Source organism: Dermacentor andersoni, chromosome 3 (assembly GCF_023375885.2).
Source record: "Dermacentor andersoni chromosome 3, qqDerAnde1_hic_scaffold, whole genome shotgun sequence".
NCBI lineage: Eukaryota > Metazoa > Arthropoda > Arachnida > Ixodida > Ixodidae > Dermacentor > Dermacentor andersoni.
In genome coordinates this window covers 108,108,567-108,132,951 of record NC_092816.1, presented here as the reverse complement: position 1 = coordinate 108,132,951, position 24,385 = coordinate 108,108,567, and the positions used below count along the sequence as shown (strand labels likewise).

The 24,385-nt window shown below is 47.5% G+C and overlaps 1 protein-coding gene across 1 annotated transcript; it reads right to left on the bottom strand.

Moving 5' to 3' along the window:
• Nucleotides 1-5,873: 5,873 nt before the first annotated feature.
• Nucleotides 5,874-23,489, bottom strand: LOC129386375 (uncharacterized). Its single transcript, XM_055074229.2, has 6 exons — nt 23,268-23,489; nt 15,105-15,211; nt 13,613-13,672; nt 11,590-11,649; nt 9,321-9,377; nt 5,874-7,204 (listed from the first exon to the last, which is right to left on the bottom strand). Exons 1-6 carry the CDS (start codon nt 23,395-23,397, stop codon nt 7,097-7,099), a joined length of 522 nt encoding a protein of 173 aa, XP_054930204.2. The 5' UTR covers nt 23,398-23,489; the 3' UTR covers nt 5,874-7,096.
• Nucleotides 23,490-24,385: the final 896 nt, after the last annotated feature.

Genomic DNA, 24,385 nt, shown 5'->3' with positions numbered 1-24,385 from the left:
GGTTAACAAGCCTGCATTAAAAGAACAGATTTTTATATTTCCATATTTTCCCCTAAATATTTAGGTTGAAGCGCAGGTTGCTTATTTATTGAGTTGATCTTTTGTGAAACTTTTTTTGCGTACTGTGCACCGGTGTTCTTATGGAACTACGAGACTGTTATTGAGGAAATGTTTTTCTGGTGTACGTTGACTCCTGACAGACGATTGCGTGTCAACGCACAAGTGAACAATAAGACACTCCGGCATGTCCACATTCTTTCCGATTCATTCATGCAACTTTTCAGATCAGACTAGGCCTCTACCCAAGATACTTATATTGCGAGATCCTTGCTGGGGAAGTACAGGTAACAAGGGTGGACATATCGTAGTGCTGCTAACTGAAAGGCACGAATGTATAGAAAAACAATTCTTGTGAATATTACCGATTCACGGGAATGTTATCGCGTAATTTCCGCCCAAGTGCTTCGCGGCTTTGCGTAAGTCGGTCACATTCCTTGTATTAAGTAGCTTTCGTAAACGTGGCGTACAAAAATTTGCACGCAGCCACCTGAAACTTCAGAACGCATGCTCCTTCGCCAATCTGCAAGCGTTTTCTTGAATTATATGGAGCTCAGTAAGGAAAGTTCGTAGGACGAGACTTTAGGGAAAAGACGGCACGCAGTGTCTCCACATTTATATTTGAAATCTACACAACTTCGCTTAATAATGATGCGTATGAGAGATCGATACATGTTCAAATATAGCGTCGTTCTTTCTGGCTTCACTGCGCTTTTTCAGAATTGAAATAACCTGACCAGTAACGAAATGTATGCTCTATCTGCATGGTTACGTACTGCGAGGGGGCGCAACTCACGGAAGGCCAGTTCTTTCTCAAGGCAAATATATCCGCTCCGTGCTGGCCCCTCCATTCGCGTTGCACGTGAAACCGCCAGGTTTTAACGAATCGGGCAGAACGATGGCGTACACTTTCGACAATATTACGCCTGGGTCAGCTTGTATAATGGCCATGTAATAGCGAGTTTCTTGGCAATCGCATTGATTTCTCCCCTCATAGCGGTAGGAACTCGTTTTAGCAAAATATAAAATAGATGAAGACAATGGCTTGGTTTAAGGCAGAATTGGGCAGCTTGCCGCTTACTAAACGATCGTGGCACGCATTGTGGCTTCTTCGGCAAGAAGGATGAGCATCATTCGCTCCTGCTTGCTCTCTCTTGAACTTCTTGTGCATCGGCGTAATCTTCTGTAGTAATTTACTCGTTCTGACATTCACAAATTGCACACCACGACTACATATGGCCCTGGAAGTTCGACGTTATTACTATAGGCAAAGCAGTGATGCAGCGACACACCCTATCACCACCGCATAGACGGGTCATGTATAGAGAGTGCGTGCAGGCGGGCTCCTCTCTGGCGCTTCCATCTGGACACGCTGCGTCTTTCAGCAACGCAGCCGCGAAGTCCGTGCGCGGCACTTGTGTGAATAACACATTACAAATGATTGTCTGATTATATATGACGCGTGTTCTATACCGCCTAGCACCGGATAAATTTTAAATTTCAATGCTCTTAGTCATTGATGAGTGGTACATACTAAGTGGCGCATAGTCACCTAAGTTCGCGTTCAAGACATTCATTGAAGTGAAGCGGATACTCAACCAGCTTTCCGAACCTCCCCCATATATATAAATATATATATAACATTTAACCACAGGTAAACCTTAAACACCTTTAACCTTTATATACAGGTTTTATTATATAGCTATCCTTCATCCGCGCCTACATTTTTCTTGTTTTTTCATTTTTTTTCTTGGGTTTTACGTGCCAAAACCGCTTTCTGATGATGAGGCACGCCGTAGTGGAGGGCTCCGGAAATTTCGACCACCTGGGGTTCTTTAACGTGCACCTAAATCTAAGTACACGAGCGTTTTCGCATTTCGCCCCCATTGAGATGCGGCCGCCGTGGCCCGGGATTCGATCCTGCAACGTCGTGCTCAGCAACCCAACACCATAGCAACTGAGCAACCACGGCGGGTTACTCTAAATAGCGCACTAATTTCTGGCCGCGAACGACTGCAGTGTAAGAAGTCGCTTCAGAACTGACAAAATGGCATGCTAACTTTGAAAAATTATGGCATGAACTTCTTTCCTCACTCTTCTGAATTAACAGTTTTGCGTTGACTAAGATCTGTTAATTTCAGAAAGGCAGGTCTCCTATCAGCGAGCATGTGAGTACTCGTAATCTCCCGGGGGAACGCACAAAATAGGTAGTAGAGACAACTGGGAGACCCTGCTGCGCAGCTCGGACTCTGAGCTCCAGCTCCGGCTCGTCCAACTGGCTGAAGAGGTTGCTGGGATCCAAGACCTCCCAGCCTGCATCTGAGGCGGCGGCACTCACCCCCTGACCTGCGTGTCGGGGGTTGGGTAGATCACCTTATCCGTGGGACAATAAAGTTTATTCTATCTATCGAGGCACACAGTATCGTGGCTATTGGGGCCGAGGACTTACGGAGTCGCCATCTGTCGGAAACCCTTCCCTCGCGCAGTATGAGGGATAATAACGCGGCTCGCTCCTCATAGGTTTGGTTTATGGCACTTAATGAAAACACCAAACGGCAGCCCTCCTGGACATCCCTGTAAGTACTCTCAAAACGAGGGAAGTATTTTACTGCCAAAATAATAATGTTGGACAAACAGAAAGCACAGAATCATTTACAGACGCTATCTCTTTACCGAATATGTACAGTGAACGCCACTGCGTGCGGTCGCCGCGATGGAGTGTCCCGAACGGGCTTCTTGCGTGAAACGTTAGCAAACGCTGAGAGCAAACTATGTAAAATATTTCTGTATAACCGAATGGAGCATAACAGAATGAAACCTCAGTGCAACGATCGCACGTGTTCGCAACGACCGACTGTGCGTCTGCATGCATGTCCGTGCACAATGTTTTGCTTTCGCTGCGAGAGCGTTTTCGCACCGTGCCGTGAGTGCTGGAAGAGTGGCATTGTACCTGCAGATTGGAAGACGGCCTGCACGGCGCTCATTCCCAAACGCGGCAAGGCCCCGAACATCGAAAACTTGAGGCCGATTTCTCTAACCTCCTGCGTCGGCAAGGCCATGGAGCGCGTCGTCCTCAACAGGCTTAACGGGTACCTCAAAGACAACGAGGTTGACACATACAACATGAGCGGCTTCCGCGCCGGACTCTCAACGCAGCATGCCATGAAACTGATCAAGCATCAGATTGTGGAAAGCCGTTCCAGAGACATCAAGGCACTGCTCGGTCTGGACCTCGAGAAGGCTTTCGACAACGTGCTCCACACCTTCATCGTCAATACCATTTCAGACCTGGGCCTCGGTTCCAGATTCCACAGCTACGTCAGCTCTTTTCTAACTGACAGGAAGGCCAAGCTTCGCATTGGAGACTTCCGCTCCGAGGATGTACCCCTCGGAGGGTGGGGCACTCCTCAGGGCGCCGTCATCTCCCCAACACTGTATAACATCTGTATGATTGGTCCTTCCGAGAGGTTGGCGCGCGTCGAGAACGTCAAGCACACCATCTACGCCGATGACATCACCATATGCTGCTCCGGCGGCTGCGAGGGCAGAGTCGAAGAAGCCATGCAGGACGCGATCGACGTGATCGAGGAGTATCTCCGCCCGTCCGGACTTCCATGCTCCCCCGCCAAGTCGGAGCTCCTGCTTTACGGAAAAGAGAAGGGAGGCAGACCCAAAGATTGGAAGCCAGTCTCCGAAAGCAGCATCCGACTTGGCACTTGTGACGGGGGGGGGGGGGGGGGGTGATACCCAGGGTCGACGTTATTCGGGTCCTGGGCATGTTTGTCTTCGAATTCTTCGAATCGTCGTATTCAACGGCGGGAACGGAACTGATCTGCGAAAGATCATCACAAATACGGAGAACGCTTTCCGCCTCGTTGCAGAATCGCAAACCGGCATCGAGGCATGAAGGAAACAATCTTCTCAGCCTGATCAATGCCTTCATACTCTGCCACCTCACGTACACGATTTCTATGCACAGCTGGCTCAGAACGGAGCGAGACAAGCTCAACGCTCTCATTCGCAAAGTAGTCAAGAGGGCTCTTGGGTCGCCGATCAGGACCCATACCGAGGATCTCTTGAGGCTGGGGGTACATAACACCGCCGACGAGATTACCGAAGCCCAAGAACGCGCGCAACTCAGTCGCCTGACCACCACAACGACAGGTAAACGCATCCTCAAAGAGCTGGGTTACCAACCTGCGGAATCCCCGATGGTCAGTACCCCGATCCCTAGGTGCATTCGAGACAAGTTCGTAGTGGTCCCTGTGCCCCAAACCGTCCATCCCGTTCACAACGAGGGCAGACGCAAGGCCAGAGCAGCAGTCATCCTCAAACAGATCAAGCAACACGACTTTAGACCAAGCTTCGTCGACGCCGCAGAGTACAGTGACAGGAAGACCTTTGCCATCGTTGTGGTCGACTCGAGTGGCAAGATTTCCAATAGCGTCTCGATTCACACTTCAGACCCCGGAGTCGCCGAGCAAGTCGTCATCGCCCTCGCCCTGCTAGACGGTCGTGGGTCAGAAATCTATAGTGATTCCGAAACGGCAGTTAGGGTTTTTCAGAAGGGTTGCATCGCCAAGGAAGCTCTTCGTCTTCTTAGCGGCGCGAGTCCATATGCTCTCAGAAACAATTCAATTCACTGGTTTCTCGCTCACGTAGGGTCGGTCGAGGGGGGCCCCCGAACCACAATGAGTCTGCTCACGAGGCTGCGCGTGACCTCACCGACCGAGCAGTAGGCACCGAGCAGTAGGCTACCACGCTGCACGCCTCCAAAGGCAGCCACTACCTAATATAGTGCTTACAAATGTTGTTAAGCGGATATGCAAGGTAGGAAAACCTCGCCACTTAATCAGAACCGCAGCTCAGGTGGGACAATAAACTTTCGTTTTCAGTTCGCTTGGGCGCTTCCAATGTAGCCGACGCGGCCGCTGTGTCCACCTGATCCCTCATGCCACGTCATGCGACGGCGGCGCCAGCTTTTCCAGTGGTGGAGCTCCCCCCTCCTTTATAATCTGGCAGCCTGGCGTCTTGTGGGTCGCGTGTACGTTGGAAGTTTGTCAAAGTTCTGCATTGGCGTTTCTCGTATGTTTATGTATGTCATCATTTATGTGCTTTCATTGACTTGTTTCTTTGAATTTAATTTGGTCTTGTGTGTATATTTCGAAATTTGACCAGTAACCACTGCAAAAAAAAAAAAGAACTTCACTCAAACTGACGCTATACCTCTTTTTATATTCCCATTGCACCTCGAGAAAATTTCGCCCTGTACAAAGTAAAAAAAACTTAAAAAATGAAAAATATTCTCCCACGGTTGAACGCAAAAATTCCGCCGCCACCCCCCGGCCCCTCACACGGGGTACAAATTTACTCCGATCATACGGAGCATAATAAACTCCCAACGGGAGGGTCGCTAGAGGTCAAACAATATACTCCCACTTGGGACTTATTTCCGTTCGCAGTGCCAGCGTGGCGTTTTCGGCACCTGAAAAACTTGCACGCTTATTTTCACGTATTTCACGCGACCAACGAACCAGCGGATATAGAAAAAGGCTTAAAAAGCTGTATTTACGCTGCGCTGTTGGATTCGTACATGTGATCCTGCTAACTTGCTGAAAATCCTGCAGACAAGACTCTGCGTAATCGACCGCGCATGGGAGGATATGCAAAAATAATGAATGGCCAATTTGCCCTTCCATTGGGCTGCCTCCAACTGTCACGCCCAATTTCATATTACCAAGCTGCCATGAAGAAAGAACGCAAACCCAGAAAGATTTTGGAAGCGTTTTTATCAAAAGAAGAGAGGTAGTGCCTGCATACGTGGCGCATCTATATCGCTGTTCAGTGCAGAAATGTTTTTTTATTAATCAGGTGCATTACAAGGTTCTGTGGAGAGGCGAGGAAGAGTATTTTTCCTTCCTTCTTTCTTTATTTATTTATTTATTTATTTATTTATTTATTTATTTATTTATTTATTTATTTATTTATTCATTTATTTCGACGTAGTATATTGTACGTTTTTGATCAATATTAAATGTGGTCACCGGACCTCCCAGGCCGAATTTAGCTGAACACACCTGTAGTCGCCCACTTCACGGCGTGCCTCATAATCGGATCGGGATTTTGGCACGTAGAGTCCCCGAATTTGACCAATTGGCTTCAAATTACAAATCTCAACGATAGCGGTGGACCCGATCGTTGATCGTCGAGTCTGAAGTGAACACGCCTGATGGGTCAAGTTCGTCTTCTATTCATGCGTGACTCTCACTTTACATTCCAGAGTGATCGCTCCTGCTGGAGTACATTCGAGAACGTACAACGCTGTCCGCGGTTCATACGCGCAATCTGAGCAGACAAGAGTGTTTGCTATAGAACCGGTGACGAGCTTACAAAACTAGGTTTTGATCCAGCGGCCTTTCCAATATCTTCGAATACAGTAGTCGCGTATTGTGCCGATGAATAGAGAACGGTGGCTGAGCCTCTTACGGTCCGCTCCGCTCATGGAAGTATATGCTAGCGATTTGCATACAGCAGCTTAACGAAAACAGTGGCGCGCATGCGCGCACAACGTTCATGCTGGCAGCGGTACCTAGAAGCTCGGCCTCCCTCGTTCGGCTAGAAAGTCGACTGAGTGGTGGACGAAGGTGGATCCACTTGGCTGCTTTGTCCGTTTCGTAGCCACGTCGCCGGCACGTGTAGCTCGCGTGTCGTGAAGGCTCACTCATCAAAGCACGAAATCAACGCAGGTTCCCTGTTCTGCCTCAGAGCGTGCAATCTGTGCGGAGCGGAGCGCAAGCGACAGATCTGCTAAACCTGTCTGGTAACTCGAGACCAGTGATAATCAGTCGATTAACAATCACTGCTCCATAAAGTGAAACGGCTTACGCATGGCAACATAAAACTCGCCGGTTTATTCACACATCCACTTTTTTTTTCTTCTTTATCTGTTATCTGCCACTTTAATGTTTTCGAGTTCCTCAGTTTGGAACGTGGCGGCCACGTGATCACCGAGAATACTATCAGGCATCTGGCTCCGTGCTCAGTGCGACGTAAGCTTGGAATAACAAGCCTGGTACAACCAATGGAGCGCGGCGTTCATCTTCTTTGCGTCGTGTAAGGGAATGGCCAGTTGCTCCACAACACATGTCTGAAACGAAACACATCGTCTTTTTCTTGCGCTGTCAGAGAAATCGAGCGCTAATATTGGCACTATCGATTATGAATTTAGGAAGCGATTGACCTTACTGAATGGCTCTACGCTCCCGAACACAGTTCGCGTAGTGAAAACACGTTAAAAGAAATGACAGCCCTGCCTGCGCTTGGAATTGTCACGGCACGAAAGACGCGCCACTAGCATAGTGGTTTTCCCTACTTGGCGACAACAAAAGTGTTTTTTGTCAGCGTTTTTTTTTTTTTTTGACGCACAGCAAAACCTCGTAGTGCGTGCGTAGCTGCAAGGTAATAAGCAACGTCGGCCGCAGGTCACCGTTCAGTGCTAGGCGTCAGCTTTCTGCACACAAATTTGAAGCATTTAAACCGTAAAAGCATCTATGCTCGGAACTGAACTCGCATTGAAGCTTGCTTCCATTGTTTGGCGAGTACTTCTGCTCACGGGCCACTTGGCGGCTTCACTTAAAGCAAATTTTTTTTAATTGAAGCTTTACTTCCGGAGTTTCTTGCTAAAAATGCGGATATGGAGAAATTCCTTTGCTCTCCATCCACTGCACCTAGCTTCAAGAAGTATACTAAACTTGAATGAAGAGACTACAATATGTTGACAGTAGTAAGTAAATTTTAAATTTACGCCATCTATTTTGCCTAAGTCCTTCAATATTGCAAAATAAAGGGGAAAGTAAGAATATCAAGTTGAACCGATCTTGAAGTGCACATGTACACATCCATGGTTATATTGTGCTTAGTTTTACACTGACGATATTAAGTGAAGGACAGGATGCGGACGTAAGTAGCGCAATGCGCTACGTAGCATCCACAATCGCTACGTCCACAATCGATACCACAATCGCCACGTAGCTCAATGCGCTACGTACGTAGCACTACGTACGTACACATCCTGTCATTCACTTAATATCGTCAGCTTAAAACTAAGCGCAATATAACCATGAACGTTCACCAACAAGCCCCCTTCATTGCTTTACTAAATACAGGTACACATATACAAATGGCTACAGAAAGGCTTACCGGACAGCGCCTCGCTCACAGCTGAAAATTTTTCTTGAACAGAAACACTATATACGTTGTTACACAAGTTCATGCGCACGCGTAACAGAGCATATACGTAAGTTAAATCAACGAAACCACCCGTGACAGAACGTCTTACAATGCAAAAGCACAAACGCAGTGAAGTGCTATCACTAATTATCAAGGTCGGCCAATCGCTTGCGGTTGTTTTCTGTCACAGGTGGTTCTGTTCATTGAACCTGCGTCTATCCACTGCTGCGCGTGTGCATAAAATCACATAACTACCGTGCAGTCTTTGTGTTCAATAAGTTATTCAGTTACTGAAGCGGCTGTTCTGTCTACTTTTCTGTAACCTGTTGTCTGTGTGCCGGCACGCTTCGAGATCTGTTCAACATGAACTTTACCCACAAGCCCGACATGCCATTATGTTTTATCATATATGAAGGCTTCAACTCTGCTAATGGGCAATAAACGAAATCACACCACAATACTGTCGGCTACACTTCTTCAGATATGTATAAAACGCACAAATATGTCGTGTTACACACAACTCATGTTATATCAGTCATGTCTGCACCGAACTTTTTTTTTCAAAGCACTCGTAAACATTATAACAATTTCATACCAGATGTATACTCATGTATAACATTTATCCGCTCTAATTGCTTTACCAGACGCCGTTTACAGCGCTCCTATGTTTGTTTTTGTACTAAGTTATGAATTTCTGAACATTGGGCTTTAACATTCTTTTAAGGTTGTCGAATCACGGTAACTTTTAAAAATACGTAAAGAACCTAAATTATTGCTACTGTGGGTATAATTTAGCTTTCTCTTTTTAAATGCAACAAGTTGTTATTCAAGTCAGTTCAGTAGTGCGGAGAGTAATTCTCCGCTTTACAAGTATTCGAACGGGGGAATCAGAGCTCATGCCGAAGTGAACCTTCCTGCTAATTAGGCTGTGATTGTGATGATATCACCTTCATTCCCATGCGCCTGTTGTCACACAGCATAGTAAAGTATGCCAGATGTGCCAGTGTAAATCACAGCATTCTTGCAACACGCACCATCATCCGCCTGGTGACTTCTTCGCTGTCGAAGCTTTCGCTTCGTACTCGCTGAGGCTGCGAAAAACGGAAATGATAGTACTTTTTACCAGTCGAGGCCCCACATGGTACAAGTCATGCGCCATTTCTCGAATGCAAGTTTTGTTCTTTGTTTTCAACGACAAAGTAAATGACAATACAGATCCGACTGTCTGAACAAAGCAGTCCCTTCACAAGCGCGCTAGATCAGTCGCACAACGCTAAAATGCCAAATGAAGAAAGAAACCAAGTCAGGCTAGCACGGTGTGCGTTGTCTTTAAGCCGGCAAGGCGCATTGTCATTGTGCGCAGGGTACGTTAGCGCTACCCCGGCACAACTCATAATCTCTACGACACGGCTTTACCGCGGACACAACTCCAACGCGGTTACTTATGATGTTCTCCGTCATGGACAAAGCATTGCATACGTTGAGCTATCAGGCACTAATCCAAACGGAGTCCAACCTGTGGTTCGCAAAACATACCGGTTCGCAATATTACTCAGTTGAAGGTGCGAGACTTTCCAAAAACAAGTGTTTTGCGTCGGTTTGCGCTGCCATGACGTTGGAGCGATAGTTGTACGATGATGCGGATATTCAGATACTGACTACAACGAGCATGACGGAAAAAATACAGTCGATGATGATGATAATGGTAATGATGTTTGTCGGCGTCCCCTTCGGAACGGGTCGGCAACAAATAGTCCCCTAGCTTTCTTTAGCTAATCATTATTCATGCATCTATTGTACCCTATATCCCCAGCTTTCTGGTTTTCAATAAAACATCTATCCCTTTATTGTACAGTTACTGGTGCCTGTAAGAAGTAGGGTTCTATCAAGTTGTTCCTTCTTTTATTTCAATCAATACTGTTAAGTGGTTAATGCTTGGATCCGCTTTTTATTCCCCCGCTTTTGGAAGGTCCGCGCTACCCGCGGGTCACGCTGAGTGAACGACTTGGCTATGTGACCCAGGCGCCGCAAGCTGAAGAGCGATTGGGAAAACATGCAGCGCTGCTGCTTCATCACCACGCTAACAACGCAGCCGTTGGCACGAGAAGCAAACCATACACAGCGCAGGACACAACGTTGAATCGGTAGCTGCACGCAACGGGGTCGGACGCCGTCAGAGACCAGCGAGCGGCGTCACGCACAAAGCGGAGCACAACGGGAACGGGGGTTGCAATGTGGGCTTGTTGGTAATGCATCTTCAAGGGGAGTACGGTAGCGCTATTAAAAGACGGGACAAAAGAAGACACATAGGGACACACACAGCGCTGTGTGTGTCCCTATGTGTCTGCTTTTGTCCCGCCTTTTAATCGCGCTACCGTACTCCCCTTGAAGACACAACGGGAAGGTGGTAGGTTCCATATCGCTTTCCCGGCACACTTAACTGATTGTAAAGCTTATATCTGCCGCCCTCGGAGGAAATAAACACAGATTCGAAACCATTTTCCTGACTGAATGATCACTTAGCTACGGTTCAAATAGATGAACAACTAGAATTATCCCTGTCACTTCACTCACTTAGATTAAAGAATGAAAACTTGCAGAACAGTAGAGGAGAAATTTCGATGTGTGCTCGCCGACATGCTAATCTGAACAAAAAAAATGCAAGATCTAAGAAATGACGAGCCGATATCATCATTATTAATGACAGCGACGAAATGAACTTTTGTCTGGAGGATAACTGGGTTGCCTAAGCAGAACGAGGCAGTTAAAGAACAAGCAGCCGCAAAGAGCAGCCAAAATTATTTAATCATTTTCATGTGAAGCCTGCTTCGTTCCCGAACTCACACAATGAGCTCTGTCCGTAAGGTTATCGTGGTCACAGGCAACATAGGCTGCCATAGTCTACGCCTGTATGTCTTAGTATTGCATGTGACATCGGCGCGCAACAATATTCTTTTTCGCAAAGCGGCCGCATTCGCTGCCACTTTGCAGCTAGGTTTTAGCGGCGACTCATCAGACTCTATGGATTTGGAATGCGAACAAACAGGCGGCAACAGAAAGAATAACAGTCCTCATTATACGTCTATCACAGAAGGCGAAAAATCACCGGAGCAAATTATATGAATGGTGCGCGTCACAACTTTCGCATTGATCCCCCACTGAGAATTTTGTGCGCATTGGGAGAATTTTTATTAGCAAAAACCATGCACGATCCAAACACCTCATCGAGGATCCATGTGGCTGTTCCGTGAGAACTGCTTGAATTCACTCTTAGGCATTAATTTGTTTTTTCACATAACTCACCATCGTTTCAATGACACGTTCCACGAGGCACATCTCCGCAGCTTTCTTGAGCGCTTGGGTCTAGGATCCACGTAGACATAATAATAGAAGTAATAAAATGCTTTGGTTAGTCATGGATTGATGAATGACATATAGCATTCATTCATTCACTCATTCAATCACTCATTCATTCATTCACTTATTATTTCAATCATTTACTCAGTCATGTTAACTCCTCTACTACCGACAAGTTTCACATTGCATTAAAAAGTAACGCTCGTAAAACACAGTTCCTTTTACCTTAATACTTATATCCCATCGTGCCCATTCACAATATATCCCATTTCACACATCCGTGAAATCTATCCGCCTAATCTCCACGACTGTTGTGCAAATCGGAGTGCCAGGTGTACAATTACCCTTTCAGCTTACTGGTTATCGTTCAACTTTTGCCCAGATCGAGCATATCGCAGTGAATTTAGCCTAGTAATTATCACATTTGTGGATATCTCTTGCCCTATTTAGCTCGCAATATAGCCACAGTACGCGTCGTCTGCGGCGACACCATTGAAAAAAAGATAAGGAAGTTTGGGTACACTGCAGTGGTATGATGACGCTATCTCTTACAGCTCCATTTCTTTTACATCGCATCGAAATCCCAGCGCCAGTTCGTCAGAGTGACATCACAGATTTCAAAGTAATATTTCTTTTTCGCATTTGGACAGTTGTCGCTCAGTGAACGTCCTTAATAGTGGCTAAGCTCAGTATATTGATTTTGTTGCAATAGCGATTATATAAACACTCCAGCTGAACTTCTACCGTTGGCTTCGCCGATGTGTTCCGTATTAAGTCCAAGGACGATAACATCGTCGCCGCGCGCCGTATGCTGTATCTGCGAGTTAAAGCTTGCGAGGGTGAGCCGAAGATGGAGGCCTAATCTCGCGCGCGCAATGGAGCAGAGCGGGGAGGAAGCGTGCCGTCTTCCGTCGCGCGCAAGGCACCCGGGGAGAGGAGGAAGAGGTGGGGGTTCTACTCTGGCCACTGCTGAATACGGCGCGGGCCCTATCTTGAAAGCGATCTGCGATGAGTACAGAGTCAGGCACGCCGGAAGCTCATAGCTTCGTGAGCGCTGTGTTCCGGCCGCTTAGTTCGCGTTGAAGGGAGATGCAGCACGAAGGTCAATTCTCTCGCTGGCTGCTGCCGCTCTTCAACGTGCCAGCACTTTGACAGTGTGTGTCCGCTCTTATCGAGGGAGACGTGTTTCTGTTTGCCTGTGCGCGCCTGACACCCTGATTGTTAATTTAGTTAGTAAGCGAATGTTTACGAGCTTATACAGCAGATAAGACTACTATCCTTACTTCGTATAGCTGTACACTGATTGACCATCGTGATCGACGCTTCGCCATTGGGGTGAAACTACGACTTTTCTTTTATTGCAGTGTATTCCGCCGTTGCCGATAAAAATTAACCAGACATGAAAGACGCCCTCCAAACCATTTTATAACCTTACGGTGTACTAGTGCCGAAACTTCAGGGTGGCCTCGCTACCCGTACGTCTTTCGTTTCATGGCACCTTTCTGGCTTATCAAGCATGTTCCCACGGCATGAGTGGTTGTCTGATTATTGTCGGAGGGTATTTTTTTAATACAGCTGAATTACTTCTCTTATTAGTAGCCTTTTAAATGTTCCAGTGCGCCCTGTTTCGGTGAAGCGTGCTAACGCTACTCTAATAGCCCTAATTTGTGAGTGCTAAACACGATGTCTGGGTATGCGCATACGCTCACCCAACCTCATTAAATGCTCAAAATGCTCGTTGGCCGGCTATATTGATTCCCAAATGAAATACACCATTTGCGTTGTTGTAATGGGCCGCACGCCTTCAATGATGGTCCAACACTTTAAAAATTTAATCCAGAGCTAGATAACAACGAGTAAAATATATGCTGAAGACATTCGTAACGTGGAAAGGGCAAATAAACCGGTGTTCTCGAGACTCACAGCGAGCCTTACACCAAATACTTAGAAAGTGTTGTGTCTTGCTTACCCGATTTGTTCTGTACTCTTGTACACAGATTGCATGGTAACTGCATATGCCTTCAAGAACCTGAATAAAAAGTAATGTAATGGCAAAATGAGGACATCGTTTGTGAATTTTGCGCAATTACTGTGTTGCCATGCTGCGTATCCACGTTTTGTTAACAAAATTGGTGTCGAATAATGCTTCGCTGAATTTCGGACACTATTAAATGCCGGCCTATCCACCGCGTTCTGTAAATGATCATTCTAATGTTCCCTCCCACACAATACTCCTGGTTCTTTCGTGCACTACTCTAATCGATTCGATAGGCAGCTACAAAATACCCTGTACTGGTCTGGGCTTGCTAATAAAAGAGTGTCGACCAAGCATCGACGCTAAAGCAGATAAGGACCATGTACATAGGGGTTCAAATGACTCTATGACCAAATGATCATTATAACTCTATTCTATCCTTTGTATCTCTTTTTCATGTTCATTATGCATTCATATTATGTCGTAGTCGTGTCGTATTCCATGCGCAATTACGTCGACACTTCGTTGACCCGATCTTTCTTTCTGCCTTTGGCTCTCTGGAATGCACCCATCATCCCAGTTTCCTTGTTGCACTTTTAGTCTAACGCGAGGTACAGGACCCATTAGCCCTGAGTGTCTAAGTGCGGCTTCTGCTCATCAATGACCATGGCTTCGCATGACTATCCACGTGCTCGAGCGCATACGCGGGCCAAGCGTAGTATCTCGGAGGTATTCTGCGCTGGGTGCAAAGACAAGGCGAGCCAAGATGGCTGGTCCCGTCACGTGCGCTGTGTTCCCGCTTACCAAGTGCAGGAGGTCGTGTTATCCTAAGTGGCGCATGCGCCATGAAGCGAGAGGAAGCGTGAAGCGCTCGTTTGCCGAGGTCGATGCTTTTCTTCACGCCACCGTTGTGACAAGTGTTCGTGGTTACCGAACGAGATCAGTTCGCGTTTGCCTGTGCGCGCATTACACCGTTGTTGTTAATTTAATTAGTAAGCGAATGTTTATTGCACGTTATACGGCTTGTAAAACTACGTACTTTGCTTCGTATAATTGTCGAATACTTTGCTAGCGTCATGAATTGTTCGCTTTTCAGGCGAAACTGCGGCTTTATTGTATTCGCACATTTCGCTAGCTTAGAGATTATTACCGCGTTAAGAATGTTGTACTATATATAACTTTTAGTTATAAAAGAAAGCCGAAGTATGCGTAAGCAGCTCCTGCGCTTTTCGCCGCGCCCTGAGGACCCTGTATGTCGTGTTACAATGCCTAAAATTTTATAGTACAGAGCGCACTGCAAATTGCGCTATTTACCCGCATATCAAAAGTGCATCAAACAAAAGCTAATGTGAAATAAATTCCGCCCGATCTTTTTAGAAATCCAGCAGAACAGCAGCTTCGAGGTTCCACTAGGCTGCTTGTTTTAACTTTCGATAACAAAATCGTAGCCTCCATAAAATACACTGCCGTGTGGTGCTTCACTTACGCTGATCACAAACGGCGAATCCAATTTGTACTGCAGCACAACGTCCGCCAAGCAGTCGACGGCCATTTTGGACACCGGCCTCAGCACTGCACTCATGTCTGCCGAAGCTGCAGGGCAAATAACTTGGTTTACATAGCCCGCGTATACCCACCAAAAAGACACCGTGTAATTTACTGGAAACGTAACATAAGGCGAAGGAACACATGAACAAATGAAAGATGGTAGCAAGTTTTGCTTACCGCTCTACAAAAAGTGAAATCTGCACTCGAAATTTAATTTGTGCTCTTCCTTGGCATTTACACCCTCGAGTTGGAACTGCACAATATTTTAGTGCTTCCCAGTCTCGGTCCTTAATAGAAGACAACGCAACCAATCACAGCTCGTATCAAAAGGGTAAGCTAATGATTCAAGCGATAAAAAAATCTTCGGATTCCCCCGCATTATCACCTGAGCAAGATGTATCTGATGAATTCTATGAATCGATGATTTGGCACTTTAAGGTAATATTTATGGGTAACAGTAAATTTTAAGACGACCAGAATTCATCGCACACGCTGCAGGCGTGGGCGTAGCCGTTTTTCACGAACAGACAAATAATTTCACGTTTTTTTTTTTTCGCAAGCAAACTGTTAACGCGGTATATGCTTCTCCGTCAATTTTGCTGTCATCTAGCGACCCTTAACGCTTCACGGCTTGCCCTATTCTGCTCCTTGGCGCCAATTCTGATGCTCTAATAAACGTTCTATAATTTTCCTATGCAGATCGTATGCTTTGTATGATTGCGCAGCGACATTTTCTCTTAATTTCAACCAGAAGTTTAGGTACTCGCAAATGAACGTTTATTCCAGAAAAGTTACATTGTATACGTGTATGACAGATTACATAGAGTTCTTATATTTTATACTAATTGAGGTGCAACTTTCATTGAGAAAGAACTCGCAGTTTCATAAGGTCATGCGTAGGAACACTTTCAGGTCCTCTTTACCCATGAAATTATTTGCGATAAATTAAAGGGTAGTAAGCTAGAAAAAGTTCTCATAATTGTTGATGAGTTCTTCATCTTGATATTGCCACATCCTATATGGTTGCCAGGGGTATGTGCCAGGCGATAAGAACGACGCTGAGGTAGCGCGCGAGTGGAAAAACGGAGACGACAACGACGTCGCGTTGACTGCTCTCATAAAAGTACTTTTACACGTCCTCTACGCCGACTTTCCCGTCTCCTACTAGGCTGCGACACTGGTGGAGGTGCTGGATAGGATTGCCTCATGCTCGGCACCCCATCGCGGAGCCATACCTCGAAAGCGGAATCACCTTCGTTCGTCGAAACTCCTGTACACCGGTACAGTCGCCGCCTGCTAGGCCTGACGCCCGATTTCAACCCTTTGCAGGACCCTGCTGGAACGCGTCTACCTACTTCCGCCATGGCTACTGCAACTCCATCGCAGGTGGCGCTGCAGAATCCTAAGATACCAGAAAGTTTCCATGGCGACGCTTTTGAAGATGTCAAAGATTGGCTGGACCCATTTGAGCGTGTCGCCAGCTATAATGACTGGGGCTCCCAGCAAAAGCTGTCTAATGTATATTTTGCGCTTCAAGACAGTGCGCGGACGTGGTTTGTGAACCGGGAGAGAAATCTCACCACGTGGGATGCCTTCCGCACCCAGCTGCTCGACACGTTCACTAGTAGCGACAGAAGATACAACGCGCAGCGCCTACTCGAATCCCGTATTCAAAAACCAAACGAGAGCTTTGCCATGTTTGCAGAAGATATGGCCCGCCTTTTCCGCAGAGCAGACCCTGAGATGGCCGAAGAAAAAAAGTTACGCTATCTCTTGCGCGGTGTGAAGGAGGAACTGTTTGCCGGGCTCGTGAGGAACCCACCGACGACAGTGGCCGAATTTACCAAGGCGGCTACCGCTATAGAACGGGCACTACAGCAACGGTAGCGCCAATATGATCGCAAGAGCTCGCCGGTGAATGCTTCAATTCTACCTGAGAGCTGCAGAACGTCTCTGCGTGAAGTCATCCGAGAGATTGTGCGAGAGGGGATCCGGCAGCTCGGGATCTCTCCCATGGCACCAGCGATGGCTTCCGTCGCTGATATCGTTCGGGAGGAAGTTCGACAGGCCTTTTCGTCGCCCGAATGGCAGGCGGTACCGCGACGACTGACCTACGCGGAAGCTGTCTGCCGTCCACCACCCGCCACTTCGATGCTGCTGACACCGTTGACCACTACGACGCAGCCATCACCGCCACCCCCGACGCCCTATTTTCGACAGTCACAGCCGCCGCCAACTATGCCGTATCGCCTCGAGTAGCATCGCTGCGCCTCGTTTCTACAGTGAATCCCCTGCCGACTACCCGCTTCGAAAGATCGATTTGTGGCGCACCGCTGACCGCCGGCCGTTATGCTTTCATTGCGGCGAAGCAGGACATGTTTACCGCGCGTGCCACTACCAAGCGGCTGGGTATCCAAGATTTCCCAGCTGCAATTACCCTGTGTCTGATGCTGCACGTAGCTGCGACGGAAATTCTACAAACTTTCGGCCAGAAGGTTCAACGACGCCTCGATCATGTTCCCCATCTCCGGCTCGTTACACCCCACCGACCCTTCGCGATTTTTCTGACGCCTCTAGGGGCAGGTCCCCTAGCCCGCGCCCGGGAAAATTAGCCGCAGTGACCTCTGGGAGTGAGGTTGCAAACCGGCTAGCTACCCAAGAGCCTCCATCTCCGACGATCGACGACTCCACAACTCCGACGACTCCAACCACACCTCCTGTAACCGACGCCGTCAGCGCCGATCTGGTCGTTTGCTTGACGGCCACCAAGTGGCCGCTCTCGTCGATACTGGTTCCCATTTTTCGATAACCAGTCAAAAGCTGGCCGACAGGCTGCGAAAAGTGAAGACGCCGTGGACCGGGCTTTTCACCTAATGGCAGCAGCTACCTACTCGTCATTCCCGCATCTCTTCGCGACGAAGTCCTACATGCCTGTCACAACGAGCCGACCGCTGGTCACTTGCGATACACCCGCACATTGGCAAGAATTAGGCTAAAGTACTATTGGCCAAGACTTGCGGCGATCGTGAAACGTACGTTACACACAAACATGCCTGGAATGCCCGCGCCGCAAAGCCCTACCTGGCAAGCCAGCTGGACTGCTGCATCATGTTCAGATACCGCAAGCGCCCTTCGAACAAATTGGCATGGACCTTTTAGGTCCGTTTCCTCTGTCTACAGCCAGAAATAGATGGATAATCGTTGTCACAGATTATCTTACTCGATACGCCGAAACAGGTGCTATGCAACGTGGAACAGCAACCGAAGCAGCGCGATTTTTCGTCGAAGCCGTCGTCCTAAGGCATGGCGCTCCCGCAGTGGTCATAACAGACAGAGGATCTGAGTTCACGGCTGCGCTTCTGGATACCGTGTTGCGACTAAGTGGTACCACTCACCGAAAGACCACAGCTTATCATCCCCAAACCAATGGGCTGACAGAACGTATGAATAAGACTCTGGCAGACATGATGAGTATGGACATCGACGTCGACCACAAGAACTGGAACAAGATTTTCCGATATGTTACATTTGCGTATAACACGGCTCGCCAAGAGACAACACGCGTGACGCCTTTCAACCTCGTTTACGGAAGCGAAGGGACAACAATGTTGGCCGCAATGCTGCCACACGAGTGCGGTGACGACGAGACTGGTGCCGACGAGTTTACGCAACGCGCAGAGGAAGCCAGGCAGCTTGAGCGTTTGCGAATCCAAGAACAACAGGAATACGATGCCCGACACTACAATCCTCGGCACAGACCCGTCACATACAACGTCGGTGACCAGGTGTGGGTCTGGACTCCGACTCGTCGGCGGGGGCTGTCTGAGAAGCTCCTGCGAAGATACTTCGGCCAGTACACAGTTCTGCGCCGCATCAGCGATGTGAATTATGAAGTTGTGCCCGACAGCCATAACTGCTCCAAACGCCGGCGGCATCTGCCCGAGGTTGTGCACGTGCTTCGTATGAAGCCATACATTTCTTCATGACCAAAAATGTGCACCGTCTGTGCACAGCCGCCGGCGGTTGGTGCATCAGGACGATGCCTTTTTTTTTTCCGGGGGTGTGGGGGGGGGGGGGGGGGGGGGGGGTCACATGCCACATCCTATATGGTCGCCGTGGGTATGTGCCAGGCGATGAGAAGGACGCTGAGGTAGCGCGCGAGTGGAAAAACGGAGACGACAACGACGTCGCGTTGACTGCTCTCATAATGTACTTTTACACGTCCTCTACGCCGGCTTTCCCGTCTCCTACTAGGCTGCGACAATATATGACATCATGAACAAAAATTGTGTAGGAGAAGGTTTCTCGATATTATGTGCCTGGAAGCCTCTCGTTTTACTCATTAACAACCAGACGAAGTCCAGTTGTTCCTGGACTTGTCCGGCAATATCAACGGCCAACTTATAATTATTACGTTAACACTCAGCATATTCTAAAATAAACTTCAACGAATAAACCTGTGATTTCATAATGCAGCCACAAATCACATCCTCCGTCGTTTGGAGGAGAAAGAGACAGTCGACTTTTATTTAAGACAGCCATCATGGTGGCAGGCACAGCCTTCCTCCACCGAGCTGATGGTCGAGGTCCCCTGGGTCTCGGCGCTGCCTCGTCTAGCTGGATGGCCCAGACCTGGTATCGCTGGTCTGAGCTGAGCAACAGGGTCTCGAAAGCAGCCGTTGTCGAGCATGCCCATAGAATATGTGGCAGATCCGCCCTAGCCTTACACGATCTACGTCGTTCACTGTATTGCCCGGGATAGTATCTTACGCTGGCCACCAGGTTTGGATACATGCTTGTTTGCAGGAGACGCCAGGCCACCGCCTGTTTCTTGGTTAGCTCGGAATGAGCTGGTGGGTACAAGACCCTTGATAGCAAATAGTATTCGGTGATTTCTTTGTAGCTGGCCATACAGTCTCCTCTATTTCCCAGCTGGACCGGCTCACTTGCTCGGCGAGTTAGTCCTCGAGCTATCTTGTGAGCGGCCTCGTTGCTGGAGAGAGAGCAGTGCGCTGGCGCACGAATAGTCCAGAGCATCGACGGCAGAGGTTTTCTGAGGAAATGTCGCGTTTTTCATCCACTGGCTACGTCTCGCATGTGACTTCGTTTGCTCAAGAAAAAAGTGAATGAAATGCAGTGAAGATTTATCGCGAGGACTTCCCCAGTGCGTCTTGAGGTGGCCCCTGAACACCTGGTAAGACAAGTTTTTCTTGCGGAGCTCCATAGCGTGCGCCACTACATCACAACACCGTTTTAGCTTGTCCCTCAGCTTCTTAGCATTTACAGATTACCTCGTCGAGAAACCATGGTAAGTATTACCACAGTTGAAAGCGACAGCTGGTGGCGCTTCATCCACCTGTAAAGTAATTTAATTCCTTTTTGTATCGCGTATGTGTTCCATTGAAAAATAGATTCCCCCAGAAACTTCTCTGGAAATTGCCTAAGTTTGCGTAAGTATGGTGCCACTTGCTCATCTCTACGCAGCCCGGTGTGATTATCAATGCTGTGAAACTTGATGCAGCCAGCATAAACGTCAGCACTGCGGCGACACGAACTGCTGCGCACGGTGGCGCAAGGTTTATTGATGACGCTAGCAAACTACTGCAACTCGCGGCGCCAGGTGCGCTGATGACGTTTTGATTGTTACAAGTCGTTATCCCTCTTTAGCACCTTATCCATCCGCGTCTAACCATTATCCACCATGATAATGGTTGATAATGGTTCCCCGTCGTGCTACATATAGCTACGCAAGGCGCAGCCGCTGTGCACCCTATCTTTAAAGCGATCTGCGATGAGGACAGAGTGCGCCGCGTGCTGACAGTTTCGTGTGCGCTGCGTTGAAGCGAGAGGCAGCACGAAGGTCAATTCGCTCGCTGCTGCGGGCTCACGGGAGTGATCGTCTCACGGGACGGACAGGCGGGTTACCTAGTTGGGTAGGCTTATATATTTAAGCATTTGAAATAGTAAAAAGACAACGTTAACGCGTACATCGTTATCAATTTAATGCTCTGCCCCAGTATTTCAATTCAATCAATTGAATTTATTTTCAGTTTGTATAAAAAGTGACACTGGCAAGAGAAATGCATTTGCTGTGACATAGCTACTAGCGCTTGCAAGACTAACAGAGAAAAAGTTGTGACAGGAGAGTGTTTCGCAGCACTGTTTGCCAGGCCTCACCACACCTTTATGCAGACTCTAGTAGTAATAACAGTATTAACTTTCTCAATACTGTATATGGGAGAATATGGTAGGCCCTGTTAAACAGATTATGATACGTAACTAGAGTAACAACTTTGTGTACACTCTGGTTAAACAAAGTGTCACGATGTGTCGCTATCAAAGTTGTTGCAACCGTAAACATCTGCGGTAGCCTGGCATGCCACAAACGCTGGTGCGTTCACGGACAAGGTAAATTTATTTATCAGCCAGTCTACTCTCCACTCGTAGTTGAGCTGGAGCACTCTATCCTAACACCTGTGCCACATACTCTGTCGACTTTCGATCAAGCACGTTCCGCGAATACAGAAATTTAAGTCTAAGGCAATGCGCAACAACGTGGTACCAGCGCCGACGGCTCACATAAATATCTATCTGTAACAAAATTTATCTCTGTCTTTCTCACTGTCGGTTCTTGAAGCGTTTCAGATTTGTATTAAACAAATCTGTTACCATGATCTAGATGAAGTAAGTTTTGGTGATGCATGCCACAGGAAGTTGGGAAGTGGGTTAATGTGGAAGCCGCTGTTCTGTACTACAAAGAAAATACTGTAACCAACGCGGTAGCTCAATGCTTGTGATGTTGCACAGCTGAACACGTGGTCTCGAGTCCGATGCTGGCTACGATGGCGGCAATCAGATGGGGAGGAATGCGAAAATGCTCATGTACGACAATTTTTGCGCACCTTAGAGAAAAGAACCCACGTAGTCAAAATTATTACGGCGCCCTCCTCTGCGTTGTCTCTCATTACCTATTGTACGATTCCAGGAAGTTGCACACACCAGACTATTTATTTAATTAAAAATGCTCAGTATTTTTAAGCGCGCCAAAAAGAAACTGACTTATAAAAGTAAGAGCAGGCAGAAACACCAAAATAATTATGCGAAACGTGGCCTATTGCATTATTTCCAGTGAATCAGCATACATTGGTCCATCTGACAAAGTGCTGGACTGATAGGTTGCCTTTAGTAAGAACGGTCACGTTGAAGCATACTTTTACGTTTGTGCTTTTCTAGGTGAAAGGATCGTCCAGTTTATGAATGAGGATAGGCCATATAAGAATGCGCAAACGACAGAAATTCAAAGCATTGAAGGATACAAAGCTGATTGTGTGAGTGCGTTGTAAATACTCCCTGATCAAAAAAGAAAAAAAACAAGAAAAAGCTGATTTTTCAGACGGTGACTTCGCACGTGACTTATCGGGCGCGTGTACATGCGGCGATTGCACTGTTCTTTTCTTGGTTGCTCCTGCTTCTAAAACCCATGTGTGTATTCTGCCTTCGTCACAATAAACACCTCTTAGTAATGCTCCTCTTCAGAAGCTTGATGTGGGCGAGTTGGTTTTGCATACTTGAAAAGAGCGCCATCGTACATGTTCCTCTTTTAGTCCGCGCCTTCGTAGCGCTCTTTTCTTCAAGTATGCTCCTCTTCGTCCTTCTCTGCTCCCAACTTTTCTTCTGTATTTGCATGCTGTGTACAAACCCACGCTGTGCCTCAGCGCCCCCCACCCCGTCTTAATAGCTAACTAGCCAAGTCTTAGACTCGAGTCAGCTACGGATGTTTGTCCTTTAACCAGCAGTGCGGTGTTCCTGATTTCAAGTCAAGCCAATCTTCATGATATATGTGCGTAAAGCGTCGACTATGCCTTGTTTTCCGTCACGGAAGTGAGCATATTGGCTAGTATAGAAGCTGCAGTATTCGACACATTTCACCTTGTATAACCTTTCACTTCATTTAAATACTGTTTGCTCGTCTTCAGGCATGGGCCACATAGCCTTTCATTGGCAGAAAGCAGTTATTTAGTCATGACAGGGATACTCTTGTTATCTGCTTGAGTGCATGCCGCCGTTTTATATAGAATATTTCGCCTACTGAAATACTTACCAGGCGGTTTCCTGCAAATGCTTCCTGGAACTTGTTCTTGTGCCGCAGATAGCGCCGTTGCCACCAAGGCAGATACACACAGCTTCACTAACATAGTATTGCGGCGATTGCGCAAGCACGGAAGCAGCATAGCTGATGCGCACTACGCAGGCCTGAAGTGTTTCCGCCGTAAAGGCTTAGGGATCGGTCTCGCGCACAGTTGCGTCAATGTTGAAACATACGCGTGCGCGAGGAGGTGTGCCTAGGAATGGAAATGATGGAGCACCCTCCTCGCGGGTAACGCGTGCGCCATACATTATACTTATCAGGCGAGATATGTCTGGCACCGTGGCACCTGGTGACCGATAACTTCGAACTTAGCTGTGTGGAAAGAGTGCAAGTCTAAGCAAGCAGGAAGCATCCCATTGAATAGTCCTTGCGTGACCTGGAAAAGTTGTGTATCAGGAATGATGCACCACGTGCCAAATTAATAGCCGCTGCATTGATGTGCTTCAAATACAGAGGTCCCTACAGGAGCCAGAAAATATCTGCCCAGACAAAATAGAACTTGCAACTTTTGAAATTTCGACTCAAAAGCTTATTAGATGGGCCCGGTGACTACGTTACTGCAGTTCGCTAACTGATTTGCTCCCGCCATGCAGATAGTCGTCTATATCATCATCGACCTGCTGCTTCCTGTTCTGGCATGCGCATCCTCGGGTGTCTCGTCATTGCAGGCTTTCCCTTGTCACGAAGACGTGCCACGTGCCATCTCTTGCCTAGTTTCAACTTGTCATCACCATTTCCATCGGCGTCACCGTTTGAACAAGGTCGGTCCAAATAGGTCAGACTCCTTTCTCTAGGAATAGGTCGCGAAGCTTCGGGCGAAAAGCGGTTCAGGACAAATTGTCACCGACATTAGCAAGGGTGATTATGGGAGCAGCTACTGGAGCACCACAGTGTTTGGAGGGAACAAACATTGGAAAAGAAAGAATGCATTTTTAATTAAAGCGAGACAAAGTTAGATTCATTCAACGAAAATAACATTCCTAACCAATTTTATATATGCCTGACCAGTAAAGAAACGACGACTCTGTTTTATCTTGTCATTATCAATAAACACCTTTTATAGAGCCCAT